Below are 17650 nucleotides of genomic sequence, written 5' to 3'. Positions count from 1 at the left end.
GCTTTCATTTAAAGTGTGCACCGGAAATTTGGGACACTAGTGGCAATAACTGACATCTTTAAAGGGTGATTTCCATTTTTTTTTTCATGTGATATTCAGATGAGTGGCCAAAGAATTTAGAACTACAATATTTGGTAATTGCCACACAAGCACCGTCAAAATACAGCCACACAAAATAAACTAATGCTACACATTTAGAGGCAGTTAGAGTCTCCAGCGTGTTTCACATTTGGGGTAAATTCATCCTGATTTAGCAGATGACCTGTTGATTTAAGGCGATTTGATGAATGGCCAAACATGCCTTGGCTGCCACTATGACTTCCATTCAATTAGCATTAGTGGTGGTTATAGTTTGCTCTTTGTGTGGTTCTTAGACCACTCTTACACCAACAACCATGTCAATAAAATAAAATAAAATTGAGGCCCAGCTGGCAGGCGTCGTCCTCGGGTGTGTTGTTGAAGCAATCACGTGCTTGTGAATGCACAAACATAAACAAACCCAAACCAGACTGATGTTTGTCAACCACATGAAAAAGTCAGGGAGAAAGAGGCATTCATTTGCCAAGATATTTCACAAGAATGTGCTGGTCAGCATGCCTCAGTCGTACCTCCAGACTGGAGCCATTCTTGAGGCAGAATCTGAGCGGACTGGTTGGTGCAGACAGCCTGGATGAATGAAGAACATGTCTTCACTATTCATCTTTTTCTTTTCTTAGATACAGTCATTAGATTAGATTGTACTGTATTGTGTTCTATTGTATATATTTTTTCATTTCTGCGTAATTAGACAGTATAGTTAAGAGTGACAGAAAAGATAAGAGAGAGAATGGGCATGACATGCGACAGGTCATGAGCCTGATTCACACTCATGGTATCATGAGTAATGGTATATGCAGCTTAGTCTGCAGAGTGCTGTCATTATCTGTTGTTCTCTATCAGCTAAGAAGGTTCAGCAGTAAAACCTTCTTTAGTTAAATATCTGACATTTCAGATGACCCATCAATGTATCGTAAAAATCTGCAACGAGGCAAATGTTCAATTTATTTTTCACAATGGTTGGAATTTTGTCATTGATACACGCAGTTGGGCAACTGAAAGCATTTTCACGGCAAATTGGATTGCACAAGGTGTTTTGGAATGCAAGTACATGTATGTTTCATATTTTGCTTGAGCTAAATTCACTCAATCATGCATTTCACCCATCTCAACATCCATGATCCCCCATTCCAAACTCTGCAACTTCTGAGAGTTATAAACTTACCACATGTAGTGCGGTTCTGCCATCAGCATCAGCAAAGTTAAAGCTGACTCCTGCCTGCTTCCACACGGCCATCTGATCTGCTGACAGTCACCCAGGTATGCAAGGCTACAGAGGACAGGGTGCACATCAACAGCTTCAATCATTTTTTACATTATATACTGCTGTCAAAATAAAATTACACCATGTTCAACACAAGTCATGCATTTGAGGTATGATATAGCTACAGAACATACATTGTAGAACTATTTAAATGCAGAGGCCCTATTACACTATGAATGCAATTTATGAAATTCAAGCTAGCAAGGACTGGTTTTCCAAACTTAGTCACTCAAGTTCCCCCTGGTTGGGTTCATCCTTTAATGGCCGTCACGCTATTCCAGCTATTTCAAAAGTTAGATCTTATATTAGGCAAAATGTAGCTTAGTTGGAATGTACAGCAGGATGCTCTGCTATCACTAAATCATGTTGAAAGCCATGAGGAACATGGGATAGCGGCACTCAAAAAAGATTTTGGGAGTGCCGCTTCGTCTCAGTTTACCATTTTTTAAAATTTTGAATTCATATGTAGCTTAGTATTTGAATCTGAGCAGTGAGATTAACTGAGCTCTTCCATTGCTGTTACATTCAACCCTCAAACTCTATACAAGTCTATACAACAACACTCAATGTATGGAGTACCATTAATACCAACACAGCTTCCTCTTGGGGGCGCTCTCACCCTGCTGTGAACCGATCTGCTTGCTGCCATGATAGAAGGTCAATCAAGCTAATTCAGAGGCTGGCACCCAAACAGGACAGAGAGCAGCATTAGATAAGAACAATGCCCACGGTGGGAAATTAACACCAGAAAGTTTGACGGTGGCAGGTTAGTTTGTCTGTTCAGCCACTCGTTTTGGGAGGCAACCAACTATCATTTGGAAGTCCTATTCTATTCTAAAAACCTACTTTATTGGTCCGGCAAGTATGTAAACATCAGGAATGGTCCCCTCATGTGGTGCCAAAAGATTCCTCAGATCTGATAGTTGTGCAGCATCTTATGTATTGAAGAACCTATTACACAAACTACAATACATGACAGAGGACATATTCCACCTATTAGTAAATACCATTTTTAGAAATTGTTACTTTTGTTATTGATACTTTCAGTCATGTCTTTAGGAAACTTGCTTTAATAGTGCCATTATCTCTGAACGGACCTGCTGAATTTTTGACTGATAAAAGAGAAGCTTTGTTACAAGTATACTAAAGCGAAAAAACCTTTGATAATGCTATGAGTCTGCTAACATGATTTTTGACAGCTGCATCTTGAAAACAACTAAACTAGATGAAATTGTGTTAGCTGGTAACAACTGATTGATACCTAGTTTGAAGCATTATACTAAATCGGTTAAGTATCTTTCCATTAATAGCATACAAATTAGAAAGGGCCACCAAGTCACTGTTAAAATCAGTTTAGGCTTCGTTGCCTATTACTGCACATACAGGCTAGACACTGATGTGAAGGTTGCAGGGATGTGGGATGTGGGCCATCACTGGTCTACAGCCATTTTACTTCCTGAAACCCAAGACTGCACTGCCAAGGAGTTTATAGAAACAGCATGGGTTTGTGTGTCATAACATCCTGTATGGAGGGCAGTTTCCCAGTTTGAGTTCCTAGCGTTGATGTCGGCTCCCTTCTTGAGCAGGTATCGAACCATCTTTGTGTTAATCTCCCTAGCCGCCAGGTGGAGGGGGGTAATTCCCCCACGGGAATCTGCCACAGACACATCAGCACCCTGACACACAAAGTTCACAGGACAGGACATACGGGAGGTAGAGGAGTAGGAACACAGGAGGGTCTTCTGACTGAAACAAAAACAACTTCAGCAACAAATACCTACTATTAATTTCAAATTACTCAGGTATCATTAATTCAGTCATTATTGTCATCTTAAATGGAAACAAGTGGTTTAGGTGTTGTGAAAAGGGATTAGGATGCTTCCTGTTGTACAGAGGTATTCAACAGGAAGGGGAAAATAGCAAGCTGGCACACCTTAATTTCCTGTATCAAAGAATGGTGGGACATGAGTAATAAATGTTAGGCTAAATTTGGGAGATCTCACAAATATTGGCCTGTGCGTGGCCACTGATAATTTTTGAAGATGGCAGTATAGCCCAGGTCCCAGTCCCTGATTGGATCTCTATCACTGGCAAAAACCTGTCCAAGGTAAGAAATAAAAGCTTCCTGCATAAAAATATTAGATTTATTTTTGTGATAGCTATTATCTTGTTTGCCTTTAGTGTATTTTAAAATTGTGTATTGCATATTTGTCATCCATGGTCTCTGCCATTTTTAGATTCTTGGACTGCAGTGGAGCAGCTTCAGTGTGTGATGGTGAAAGCAGAAGTAGGTGGCATGTGTGCCTGATTCACTCACATGATGCATGGAGGATGATAAAAATTATGCTCTAAAGAATAATAATGAAACAGCCAGCCACTGTCTATACGCCTTATGATTAAACAGGCATGGCTTTTGAGCGAGCACTTTATTGAGAGTTGTCCTTTCTACAAGCACCCATAGCATGGAGCCCTTCTCACTTCTGTCAGACTAGTTTTATGATGATGATATAACAGAGTGAGTCACAGGGAGCAGAAGTTAGAGCAGAGAGAGCAACTTCAGGCCTAGCAACAGTAGGCATTCATGAGGGTGGCAGTGGTGTTTTCTCTCTCCTAGGAGATCTGTTGCTATACTGGGGCTGCACATCTGGAAAATAGTACTTCAGTCATCTGACTATGAATCTTTCATATGTCTGAACAGAGAAAAGTTTGGACTTCCCCTTGGTGTATTTGGTTCTCCAAAAGAGGCTGGTTCAGTGCAAGACTGTGTATACAGGGTGTATACAGATTTAATCAATAAATTACTTAGTAAATGAAACTGGCTTAATAGAATCAATGATCAGGTGTTTGGATGAGTTTGAAATCACTTTGAATCTTTGGTACATGCCTGCCATAATGGGTAGATTACTATGATTCCTTTGTGTAGATCATGTAAAAGTACAGCTCCTGTCCATTCACGCCCCTATGGACATGACATAGTGCTCCCTCCTATTTTTAAAGGGAATCCCCACGGCCAGATATGTTCACCTGTGGAAATAATGAATCATAGTTTTCACTGTGACTGTGCAGGGTGTCATTAATGGTCAGAGGCCGAGCGCTCAGGCATCTGCTTCCCACACAGATGTCTGACTGGCAGAGTCCACTGATGACTAATACTGTGTTTGCAGAGGTTTGGTTGGGTTGCTGTGTTGATGTTTGCGAACTATGGAGACCTTAAAGTCAAGTGGTCACTGAGAGGGTAATCCTTAAAGGCACAGTTCATGTTTTTAAGAAGCCTATTAAATTCATCAAACCCTTGTGTTGGTTATTGTGATATTAGAAGCAGAAGTTATATCTTAGGAATGTAGCAATGATATGTTCAAGTCTATGGGACTGAAAACAGTTTATTTGAAAAAATGTATGAAAGTCATTCTATAGTAAACTTTGTTGAAAAAAGATTTTGGAATGTGCAGCATGTGAGTTTTTAGAGAAATGGTTTTGTATGGACATTGCTAAAAAATGCAAAAAAGATTCTGCCTTCAGGATTTAAAAAACTATGAAGGAAAAACTAAACAGACTTAGAGTTTATGATAAACAGCATAAGAAGATAAGAACAAGGTTTTTCTCAAATTAGCCTAGTTTACTGTCCTTCTGGTTTTAACTTAAATTCTGCTTACACCTCAATTCCTATTCAGTCAAGTTTCCGCACTTTTTTGTTGCTTTTGTGTGTGAGTCAGGGGGCCGGGCTAAGACCGCAGACAGAGGCAGGAAATATCCATGTTTTGTGTGAGAGAGAGAGAGAGAGAGAGAGAGAGTTTGTGTGTTTAGGACGTGTTTGCCCCTGCCTGATTGCATTTCTCTCCACTCTCTGCTCGGACGTGCTCTCTCCTATACCGCCACCTCACTTTGCAAGGTAAGTCCAACCACGAAACTTTTTTACTTCATATTCTGCTTTACAATCCCAGAGTCAATTTTACCCTTTCTTCCATTTTTTCCTCTTTTCTTGTTTTCCTTTCCTTTTCTTTCCCCTTTATTTTTCGTCCCATACACTCCTTTCCAAATCTGCACATCTGACATTCCTTCCTGAAACTAGCAGAGGAATCTCAGGGCGGGACAGCAAACCTCCAGTTTCACTCCGGTGACTCCACTCACTGTAACATCCATCTTTCCACCCACACTCTGTCGCTCCCTCTCTGCTTCACTCTAAAATCTTCTGTTATCAGTCTCACATTCCTCTTCCCACCCTGTGTCTGTCTGTCTCACTGCTTCACAAAGTTTATGGTCTCGATTTTACAGCTGTTTCATAACTTACTTGAAGTTTAGTGTTGAGTGTTGAAGTGGTATCTAAAGATCCTAGAGTGTTGTGCCTTTAGTTAGTTCAGGAGAGTCAGGCTGCTATTAATATAGGTTAATAGGCAAATTGTCCCACAGCTGTAGCAGTACAGTCTTATAGTAAGTATAGTAAGTAAGTAAAGTTTATTTATATAGCACCTTGAAGCAGTGCTTCACAAGAGATAAGATCAGAAAAAAAATAAAAATAATAATATATCATCATAATATATGATATAATCTTTCATGACAGACTGTCATTAGTTTCTTTGGTACCCACCTTGGTACTTTTATGATTCGTATTGCACTATATTTGCTTTCTCATTCCTCTTTGTCCACTGGTCTTCTCAATTTCTCCCCCCATCTTTATCGGACTGTCTTGATTTCAGTCTCTTAATCTCATAAACATACAGTACACCGAGCTGTACACACACACACACACACACACACACATACACACACCACACAGACACACACACAGACACACACAGTCAATCGACAGATTGCTCTCAGGTCTCTCCACGCCTCCTACTCTGTCTGCCTGCATATTGTCTGCTCTCATATTTCTGTCTGGTTAACAACGCATGAATGACTGATTGGTTCAGTGACCCCTGTACCCTATCTCTGACCTTATGTCTCCATCTCTACCCCGCTGTCCTCTCGCTCTCTCTCTCTCTCTCTCTCTTCATCATCTAACCAGACTCCACTAACCGCTCCAGTGGCCAAGGCCAAAGGGCCAGTTTCTTTCTCCCAACCTCTCGGCCTGCCTTGCCTTCACTGGCCACATCTCAAGACAAGAAACGACTCCCTTTTGTCTTTATTCCTCACTTCCTTCCTTTCTTTGTCCCCACCGAAAGTCATTAGATTGGATTATAGAGATTAATGCCCTCGGCAGTGATTAAACTGTAATTTGAAATCAATGCTTTTTAAAGAGATTAGTGGAGAGAGAAAGGGGGTGTTTAAGAATCAGTCTCTTTCATACTAATACCTCATAGTACATGATTGGTTCAACAGCACATGTAAGAAGTCCTATTTTTTACATTTATACTGAAATAAAATATAAACGCAACATGCAACAATTTTACTTTAAGCATTCTCAGCCAAGGAGAAACGCTCGCTGACAGGGATGGGAAAAAAATTGTGCACAAGACTTTTTTTGTGGAAAAAATTATGGGATATTTTATATTTTTTTAGCTCATGAAACATGGGACCAAAACTTGACATGTTGCATTTATATTTTTGTTCAATATACTTTTTTTTTGCATTTAGCTCAGGCTCCTATCCAAATTGATCAACACAATTTGATTCCTGTATCACCAAAAATGACAAGCGAGGAAAAATAAGGAGTGCAAAGGTCAGGGCCTTCGTGCCGTGAAGTCAGAACAATAACGTAAGAGCGAGTGCTAGGAAAAGAAGTAGAATAAGAGGGAAGGAGAGAGAGGGTCTCCAACCTTTCAACTCTTATCTGTCGCTTTCTCCTTCACCCTGTCCATGGAAAGCGGGGAGACAGCCAAGAGCGCAGGGCCGCACAAAAGGCGGGGATGAGAGAGGAGGAAGAGGAGGAGGAAGAGTTGGAGTCAGGAGAGAAGAGAGGGGAAGAGGGGAACTGTCCCAGTAATTATCAGCTTGGTGTTTAGCTTTAGCCAGGAACCAGGAACCCGACTCCCCCCCCACCACCACCACACACACACACACACACGGCGTCCTAGCCACGGGCCGCGGGTATCATCACCCCGGCTCCAGTTACCTCCCACATATAAGCTAACCAGGCCAGGTGAGCGCAAACACTCCTCCTCGCCAGCCCTCTCGATCCCTTACACACACACACACACACACACACTCCAGTGGACACGCAGAATGGAGCCAGAGTCAGGCAGCATGCCGGAGGTACCAGGGGAGAACATACAGTTAAGTGGATTGGGGCTTTTTCTCTCCGTCCCTTACTTACTCTTCAAGTGGCTGTCTAAGCACTGTAACCCTAACCCGCCTGAGGGCCCTTGCATGTGCTGCCATCGGCCCTTTCTCTCTCTCTCCTCTCCTCCCTCTCCTCGCTCCTGTCCTGCCTACCATTTTATGCGCTCAAATATTTACTCTCTCTCTGTCCGTCTCTGTTTCTTTTGACAGTCACTTTTACTCCTTTGTTTTGATGTCTTCAAACACGGCACCTCTTTACTGGCCGTGGTTCGTTAAAATGATGGGAGGGAGATAAATTGTATTACTTATGATATCAGATATCAGGAGAGAGGGACGATTGAGTATCTTGGAAACTGTAAAACCATGCGTGGCTTGAAAACCGCTGGTGACAGCAGGAAAAGGGTGGAGCCGGCGCTGACATCCTGTGCGGTGTGATTCTGTTCTGCGATCTGCCACAAAGCAAACACGTAGCTCTGATAGCTTCTCATTTTTCCCGCTGTCTGAGGAGTAGTTTTGAATTTGTCATCCCATGTCTGAAGTCTGGAGATAAATCAAGATTTAGCCTCAAAGTTTGCATTGCATTCATTTTTTGCCGGTGCAAGACAGCACTGTAGTTTGCATCCTTTCTGATCGGACACACACACACACAATGTAAGAGAGTTGGAGGAAGCATCAGATATGGTGAATTAGTGTCCCTAGTTATTGTGTCCTCAATCGACTGTAATCACTATAATCACGGCAGTTGAGGTTATTTACACTGAGCCACGTTCGTTCCGCTCCATTCCTCCTTTATTAGTAAAGGCTGCTGCCTGGCGCCTGTCTAGCAGCTAAATTGAAACATAAACTGCTGAGTAATAATAATAATTATCGTGAAAGATGTAGTTAATGCTCCACCCATGTTATTTGGAAGCATATATGTGTGTCTTTAATGTTTATTTTGAGACTGCAACAATTATATTGATGCAGAATAGATAGTGAAAACATCAGAACCCCTGTGGTGCACAGGGCCTGTTTTTATCAACGGCTGTTTGACAGAACGGAAACCTCAACAGATACTGTTTCATGTAGCTGCAATGTGGGGACCATATAAGGTTGCAAATGTTTGTGCATTATCATCCAAAGAAGACTTATCTATATATATATCTATATATCTACAGAAGCATGGAGTTGCACATCAAACATCTAAATATGAAGTAATGCATTTTACAACAGCTATGAAGTGCATTCCATTGCAGTCTGTTTATGTTTGGACATTTGCTCTTGGGTGTAGTTTCTCTGATAAAGCAAACCAAATAGGCCTTGATTGCCCTTTCTCTGCATGAGAGCAATAACACTGGAGTTGTGATTCTTATCATTTGCTTACTCTGATCATTACCTGGAAATCATGACATGGACACATTTGATGAGGAGAGAGGCCAGAAAGTAAGATCTGTGTGTATCTCAATTCTGGCAGTTGTAGCCAGAACAAAACATAGTGGGACAGAGTGAGAGAAGAGAGGAGGAGAGAGAGGTATATAGTTATATATAGTTAGTTATAGTTATAGTTATACATCTCTCTCTCTTTCTCTCTGTCTTCTCTGTAAAACAAAATATAGCAGGACATGGTGAAAGAAGATAGTAGGAGAGAGAGAGAGACGTATATAGATGAGGTGACATATTTCTCTTTCTTCTTTCTTCTTGTGCAATAAGGTGAGATAAGTGTGAGAAAGAGAGAGAAGTGTATACTTGAGTGACTCAACCAAGTCTATACCTGGCTCATGCTCATATGTGACATGATCCAGCTTGCGTAAAGGCGCGCCCTATTTTGTGCAATGACAATAGCGTGGCACTGGTATGTCTGCCTGGTGTTGTGTTGCATAAAAGTGATGTAATGTAGGTCTTTAAGCAGCAACACAACCCCTCATTTTGGTTCTTCTCTTCTAACTAATAGTGCTCATCACATTAACCACATCCTTGTCTCTGTCTTTCTTCAGGGGATTGTGGTTTGTAGGTGTTTGACACGGATCCAGGTCTTTGCAGTTACACTTTCATAAACTTTCTTTGGCATACACTCAAAAGTCACATTTTTCAGCCCATGCGCAGAACAGTAGATATTTTCTTATCATAGTAAAGTTGAAGTTGTTTTAATCCAGCTGCCACCTTCTAACTCTGTTCCTTGTCCCGGACGTCAGAAAGGAAGTCAAAGTTACTCGCCTTCTTATTGTGACAAATTAGCCACTTCCCTCATTTGTAAGGACTGTGTGGGTCAACTTCTGCTTTTGCTTCTCCTTACTTCAACCAAAACCTTGCATCCAGCCCCAGACAGAAACAACTACCCACTTATAAGTATTCACACTTCCTTTTTCAGCCAGTTTCTCCCCATCCATGGGAGAAACCTCCAGGGTAAATTTGTCAAACCTGCCAGTCACTTTGGCAAATGATAAGACAAATGTTCAGAAGTCTGTTTCACCCTTTTCCACTGTAAAAATCATATTTGGCAGGTAAAATAGCAAAATGGTCCTATTTTAGCAAAAGCAAAACCTAATTCCCTGCCCTGATTCTCTCCCAAGCTTTTCCATCTATACACTTAGGGCCAAATCTCTCCATACCTACTCTTCTCTGCCTTGTATTTTTACCGATCCTTCTCCCCTTTTCACCTTACCACCCTTCTCCTCCTCTTCTCTCCATGCAGCATGCTCCGATTCCAGGCGGCGCCGGGGCAGTTTGGGCCAGAGATCCGGGAGCCGGGCCTCCGGGTGTGGAGGGTGGAGAAGATGAAGGCGGTGCTGCTGGATCCCTCGGAGGTGGGAGCCTTCTTCAACGGAGACTCCTACCTGGTGCTGGAGAACCGCGGGCAGCTGGGGGCCGATCTGCACATGTGGATAGGTGAGAGACTGGAGACACATCTGTGTTTATGTACTGTACATATGAGAGGTTTCATTACAAAACGCTGTACACATCAAGTTTGGACACACCACATTTTTCTTTATTTTTACTATTTTCCAAATTTTAGATTAACAGTAAAGACATCAAAACTATGAAATAACACAAATGAAATTATGCAGTGACCAAAAAAGTGTTAAACAAATCAAAACTATCTTATATTTTAGATTCTTTAAAGTAGCCGCCCTTTGCCTTGATGGAAAGGCAAAGGCTTTGGAAAGAAATTCATACATAGGCATCAACTTCACTATTTATATTTGTCTAAGAAACAAATTTAAAGCATTTAAGCATAAGCCTTTAGATCAAAATGTCTTTAAGATAATGAAAAACATAGTACATTCAATCAGGAGTGTCCAAACTTTTGACTGTAGTATATTTGATCCTTGAGAATGTTGTTTTGTAAATTAAGGGCTTAAGATAGCTAATACATCAATAGTGAGCCTTTGCCTTTGTGTCTGAGTAGGTGGCACATTTTACAACTGATGGTATCTCTTTTTGGAATTAAATCCATCACTGATGTTGTACAACAGATTCAATTAGATTCCTTTTATTTATCAAAGAAAAGCACATGGAAAGCTCTCTTTTCCAGGAGTGAGAATTTCTAGGAAGAGAAACAAAATAAGAGCAAAACGGAGCGATGAGAAGAGGTAAGGGGATATCTTTCAGTGGGGAGAGGGTGTGTTCGAAGAGATGGGGAGTGACTCTGCTGTTCTGCCTGGAGTGGAAAGGTGTTTCCATCCTTAAGGAGGCAGGAGTGACTCAGCTCCACATCACTTGGAGATAAGGGATGCTTGTCTTTTAGGCTTGACCCGGTCTAGCCAAAGTGCTAGCCAACGTCCTGAGAGCACTACACACCTAATTAAGGGCCTGCGGTTGAAAAGCTAATAACCCTCCCGCTAATGGTGATGACACATGAGACACAATGCTGACCCATTGCGTAATTGTGTGAGGAGAGAGAGGCTGGATGGAGTGGGAAGGGAGGATGATGAGAGAGAGAGAGAGAGAGAGAGATACAAAAGGGGGGAAGAACTCCCGAGGGAAAAGGGATGGTCAGGTTTTGAGCAGGGCTCGTTAAAAATGCAGGAGGACTGTTACAGTACTCAAATGTGGCTGTTGTTTCCAGCATGTATCCGGTGCTTAGGTAACACTAAGCTGATTGTTACAGCTTGGAGAGGGCTCTCTCGCTGCTCAAGCATGCATCTCTCCGAACCCTCTCTCCCTCCCTCCCTCCCTCGCTTACAACCCATGACCCCTGTGTTGTCATTGTCTGTCTGTTTCTTCTCATCCCCTTTGTCTTCACGACCCATCACCCATCACGCCCGTCAGCGCCTCTTTGTTCCCTCACCGCGTCCCTTTTTTGACATCTTAACCTCTCTGACCTCGCTGTTGATACCTGTTCCCTTTTTCCTCTCTCTTTCTTTCTTCTGTCTCTATCCTCGCTACTCTTTCTTCTCTCTCTTCCACCCCCTCTCTCTTTTTTTCTTTATCTGCTCTGTCTCTCTGTCTCCTTCACCTCTACCATGAAAGGAGTCACTGCCCGAAAACTTGACATACCAAGTGCGAGAAACACTTTCATTCTTTTTAACTGACATTTTCTGGCTTTCTTAATTCTTCTTCTTAATTCGTTTCTGTGTCCTGCAGGTGAGAAGTCGTCTCGGGATGAGCAGGTGGCGTGTGCCATGCTGGCCACCCAGCTGGACAACTTCCTGGGTGGCGACCCCATTCAGCACCGGCAGGTCCAGGGCTACGAGTCCCCGGAGTTCATGATCCTCTTCCCCAGAGGGGTCAGCTACAAGGTGGGGACCAGCTAAGAACGGGATAGCCTTAATTCTGGAGGCTGTTTGAACTAGTGAAATGTTTGGATGACTGAAAAACTTTTCATGAGTGAGGATATCATCATGTGAAAACCTTGTAACTCCAATTTTAACTCCAGTTGAATAACTATATGGTCCTCTATGGGTTGGTGGAACCAAAAAAAACCTGGTGGTGAAAAAAACCTTGTATCTCCAAATTGTCAAATTTTGAGGCTGCATGCACACCAGATTGCCTTGTACAGTTTCATTTATAGTTGATACACTTGCAAAACCACAAACTCACAAAGACATTCCAATAATTGTACTAATTATGTAACAATTGCACAGTGGTTTCACATTGTGGGATATTTCATTCTGAGGCATCTGAGGTTTTCGATCCTAAATCAAAAACTTGTACTTAAAAAACAAACATATCACTCATATCAGAGTATCTTTTTATTGTTTGAAAACAAATAAACATTTTACAGTATCCATGATATCATGACTTCTCTGTGCCAAAGTGCATTCGTGTGCACGCGGCTTCCATGCGTGCCAAGTTAGGCCTGGTAAAACAAAGTCAAACACTTCTAAATAAAAGTCAAAATTATATTGCCTTCAACTGAACGTCCCCCTTTCCTCACAGGAGGGAGGCGTGGAGTCCGGCTTCAGGAGGGCTCAGGGTTCGGGGACGGTGCACAGGCTGTACCAGATCAAAGGGAAGCGCAACATCCGTGCCAAGGAGGTGGAGCTGTCCTGGGAGAGCTTCAACAAGGGAGACTGCTTCATCCTTGACCTTGGCGAGGTGAGAGAAAACGCTCCTCAAATCCAGCTTTTACAGTTTTTATTTCAGTGAAAGTTTTTCTCATTCGATCCAGCTGAGTGACAGGTCTGGACAGAAAAAATTGATGTTGCTCATATTGCTTTCAAAAACCAGATGTGGAAGTGGTCAGGCTAACATTGTGATTGAATTTACTACTACATTTTTTTAACATAATCCAGCCACAATGGGAATACAAGCAGTGTAAGGAGATGAAAAGGGTTAGGTTAGGGTTTAGTGGTAGTAAGTAAAGCAGGTACAGATTTAAATAAATACAACAGGAGAAGCATAACAGCCGTATTAAAGCCTAGTGTGGACATACAGTTATGTGGCCTCATCAAGTCTGATCTTTTGAATCTGATCTTGAAAATCAAGTCAAAGTGACAAGTGTAACAGTAGACTCCCCTGGTACTTCCCTAAATCTGAGTAGATCTGTATGCCTAATATATAGGAGGTTAATTGAAAAATGTGCGATGTAGCTATATTGAAAAAAATGAAACGGTTTGCTGTGAAACATGTAGTGAGACTGTCAGAGTTATATGATCTCATGCTGCTTCCGCGGCCTCCAGACCATCATGTCGTGGATCGGCTCCCAGGCCAACATCTTCGAGAAGCAGAAAGTGCGTGAGATTGCCTCGCTGATCCGTGACACAGACAGACACGGTAAAGCCCGCATCGTGGACATCTGCGAGGGGGAGGAGCCACCAGAGATGCTCAAGGTAAACTGACTGACATCATCTCTTAACAGTTATCCTCTCAGTTCAGCAAGCTGTGCCTCAGCGTATGCAAATGTTTCATTTTATTCAAAAGACTTGGTAAGACTATAGCGTAGACTAAGGTAAGAGGTTGATAGTCACATAAAAATCTTCCCTTCGATAATAGTCACTTAATTTCATACTTTATACTTATAGAGGACATTATTAATGTTTACTGTGATTCACCACCATCATCAGAATCCGTTGCAGAATGGTTGTCAATATAAAAAATGCTTTGAAATCAAGTGGTATAAAAGAAATCAGTCCCAAAGAAAGCTCCGAATCTGTTTTTTCAGTCGCTAAGGTTTCTGAGGTTGGTGTCAGCTTTGCTTACATAAACATCCCCACTCTCCTGATGAGCAGGTCCTGGGCCCGGTGCCAGCGCTCGCAGAGAGCACTCCAGAGGAGGACAGCAAAGCAGACGCCTCCAACTCTGCCTCCCTCTACAAGGTAGCTTCACTTGTCAAACAGTCAATATTGCATCCATATGCCAAAACTATTACTATACTTGTGTCTAAAAACTTTTTGTGTTAAACCTGCTTTTTGTAATCAAACAAAACAGAAACCCTGTGTTCATTTGCTCCACAGGTGTCTGATGCAACAGGTTCGATGACGATGACCAAAGTGTCGGAGAAGAGCCCATTTGCCAAGGAGCTGCTGGTGCGCGACGACTGCTTCATTCTGGACAACGGGGCCAACGGAAAGATCTTCGTCTGGAAAGGTGAGGAAATACTCGACCCCCAACCAGAAAACCTCTGCCTCCTCAAACGCATGCCTGAGGATAACGGCAGCTGTTCGATCAGTATCTAATTGAACGAAATTTTAATGAGTGTTGTCAAAAATGTTGATCGACAGTTTGTGAGGAGGTGAGACTGAGGTGAGATATCAGAGGATAGCCACTTCTTCCTCTCCTATCATTTAGAGTTATAGTACATTCACTACTGTCTATGTCTAGTGTACATTTCCCCCAATCATTTTTCTGTGTGTAATCTGATTTTTTTCAACATTTTTTTAAATCATTTTTAAAAAACCAAACTTTACTGTGTCAATTAACTGCTGTCTCAGCTAACAAAGACGCCTCAAATAAAAAGACATAAATGTGACAATAAAGTTTGTAAGGCGACATGTTTTTGAGGGATTATTTCCTGGTGAAGACTTCCACTTCTTGCTGCGGGTGACAGTAAGCAGAGCGTAATGTCATGTGTGCACTCATATGAAAACACTCAACTCGAGCAGAAGGAAATAAGAATAAAACAGAGAAACTATGACAAAAGCAAATTAAAGCTGGGTAATTTTCAAGTCTGTGGAAGTTGATTTTCATACTGTACAAGAATGAATGGCAGCACATGGCTGCACCTCTTCAATCACCAGTACCAATCTAGTTCATTGATGGCTGACAGGTAGCGGAGCCAATGCTGAGGAGAAGAGGGAGGCCCTAAAGATGGCGGATAACTTCATCCAGCAAATGAACTACCCCAGGATGAAAACACAGGTGAGCCCTTAGATATTAGATTAGACATTACTGTAGCAACTGTTCTGTCTGGTGCCAAACTGTACAAAGGAAAACCAGATACATTCTCAGCCTTACTGTAAACTTGCAGCTTGTTATGATGTTAAATGATATTTTACAGGTCTGGGATTATCACCTCCACTAAATGAAACCATTTGCTGTACTGTAAATGCTTTATGCGTATACAATCAGCAGTTAAAATATATGTAAACTCTGTATTCTATTCTTCAGGTGGAGATCCTGCCACAAGGGAGGGAGACCATCATCTTCAAGCAATTTTTCAAGAACTGGAACTAAACATTTCATGGGGAAATTCACATGTCTTGCACTTATGAGAAATTAGCTTGAACCCAACAGTCTCAGTATCTCAATATCTCAGTCTTCTGTCAAGAAACGACAGCATCTGATACACATTGACATTCATGTTTTTTTTTATATGCGTCTACTTGTATGTACATATTTGTAAGGTACTGTACTAACGGAGCATTGCTTGTTTTAGACTTAGGTAGAATCAGAGATGTGATGCCACTTTTATATGCATATAAGTATATGAAGGGTTTCATTTCAAAATGCTATATTGCTATATTTTGGAAAAAATATTGCTATCTCACATTCATCAGGCAATATTGGAAAAACATAAATGATTCTGTCCTCAAAAAATAAACAAATTTTATAAACAAATGTGTTAATTGACTCCTAACTTCAATACTAACCCATAATGTGCTTAACTTTCATGCCAGCAGTCAATATGGGAGAGTGGGTGTCATTTGTTTTAAATGGTGGAAATCTCATTTTGGAACAAAACTCTTCATATACGTATATATATACAAACACAGTTTCCTCACTGGGATTCTTTCATCTCATCTTATTTCATCTCCAAACAAAATCTGAGATATTTTTTTTTTCAAATGTCACCCATCAGCACTGTCACACAGATCTTTAGGTGTTGTTGTGATTGGAAAAGTTGATTGTCTTCCTCTTCTAATTTACTGTTTTAGAGCCAACGGTGCCTCATATTCCTGAGTCTGCCTTAAAGGAAACAGGTCAAATTAGTAAATTCTTGTGAGAGCGAGCATAAAGCTAACGAGGGATTAAAAAGCGCCTGTATCTTATTTTTACATAACTTTTCATCATGAGGACCAGACCACCTGCTCCTGTTAAATCTTCTAAATCTAAGTCTTAAATTGTTGTTTTTAAAGCCAAGAAGATTCCAGAGAATGAGTTTGGATTTGTCGGGGTGTTTTTTTTTTTTTTTTTTTTACATTTGTTTAAAAGTAACATAGATGTATTTTCCTGCATTTGAAAATATAATAAATCCCTGAGTCCACGTACAATAAGTGGTTTGAACTTTATTCTCCTTTGCTAGCAGTTATACCAGTAATGAAAATGCACATATTCCCTTCTGCTCATTATTCTCATGATCATAATGGTAATTATGCTAATCCTCCTCTCCCCTGTTATGACATGTTGGGTTTCACCTCTGCTCTGGATATCCAGAGGCTCGGTTGTGCCTCCGCCCATGACAGTCGACCAATGGTATCACCAGAGTTAAACGCTTTTTATATAACCTTCATTGAAACTCTGTTGTCCCTGTTGCCATGGTGACATATATAAACCTGATAATCAATGTGACAGCAGACCACAATCAGGGTCCGCTGTAACTTCAAGCTCACACTCCATAAACTGGAATCTATTTTTTAAAGTCAAAATTAGTGTGTTCATTGAAAGCCAATAGCAACGACTTAATATAACTTTAACTCCAATCTAGCATTAATTAATGAATTACAACTGAACTCCCATCAAGATTTTGAGCAATTTCAACCCCAGCTAAATCATTCCACACTAAGAATACCAGGGTCAAGGGTCAAGATCCTGCATCTTTTTTTTTTCAGCACCTTTGGAGAAGTCTAAAAAATTAACTGGGAACTGGCAACTTTGATACTTAATTAGTCCAAAAACTTGTGAGGTTTTTTCTTCTGCAGAGAGTAACTAAAGCTACATATACAGTGTATCTAATAATATTAATAATCAAAAACAGCAGTAAGTAAGAAATCCAACAAGAGAAAAAAAAGGACGTGAAAAGTAAAAACACCACTGTTCAAGTAAATGCAAGCCTAAAATGCTGAGTTTGCAGAAGTGTTTTAAAAGAAGATTGTGGGTAGATCTACTCAACGTTCATCTTATTGTTGCGTCAAGGCCACCAAAGATAATAACTGTCTCGTCTCTTCTTATCCATTTATGGCCTATTAGGTTGTTGACTACAGGTTGAAGGGG

The 17650-nt window shown here is 41.2% G+C and overlaps 1 protein-coding gene across 1 annotated transcript; it reads left to right on the top strand.

The window, feature by feature from the left end:
• The first annotated feature begins 5130 nt into the window (after window positions 1-5130).
• Window positions 5131-16713, top strand: capgb (capping protein (actin filament), gelsolin-like b). Its single transcript, XM_071532021.1, has 9 exons — window positions 5131-5249; window positions 10251-10444; window positions 12143-12297; window positions 12938-13096; window positions 13681-13830; window positions 14230-14316; window positions 14455-14587; window positions 15267-15358; window positions 15608-16713. Exons 2-9 carry the CDS (start codon window positions 10252-10254, stop codon window positions 15671-15673), a joined length of 1035 nt encoding a protein of 344 aa, XP_071388122.1. The 5' UTR covers window positions 5131-5249; window position 10251; the 3' UTR covers window positions 15674-16713.
• Window positions 16714-17650: the final 937 nt, after the last annotated feature.

Source organism: Centroberyx affinis, unplaced genomic scaffold, assembly GCF_046629955.1.
Source record: "Centroberyx affinis isolate AG114_WGS23_722 - 3 ecotype Tasmania unplaced genomic scaffold, CSIRO-AGI_Caff_v1 ptg002154l_1, whole genome shotgun sequence".
NCBI lineage: Eukaryota > Metazoa > Chordata > Actinopteri > Beryciformes > Berycidae > Centroberyx > Centroberyx affinis.
Note: the sequence above shows the minus strand (reverse complement) of the source record. Positions and strands in the feature narration are given on the sequence as shown.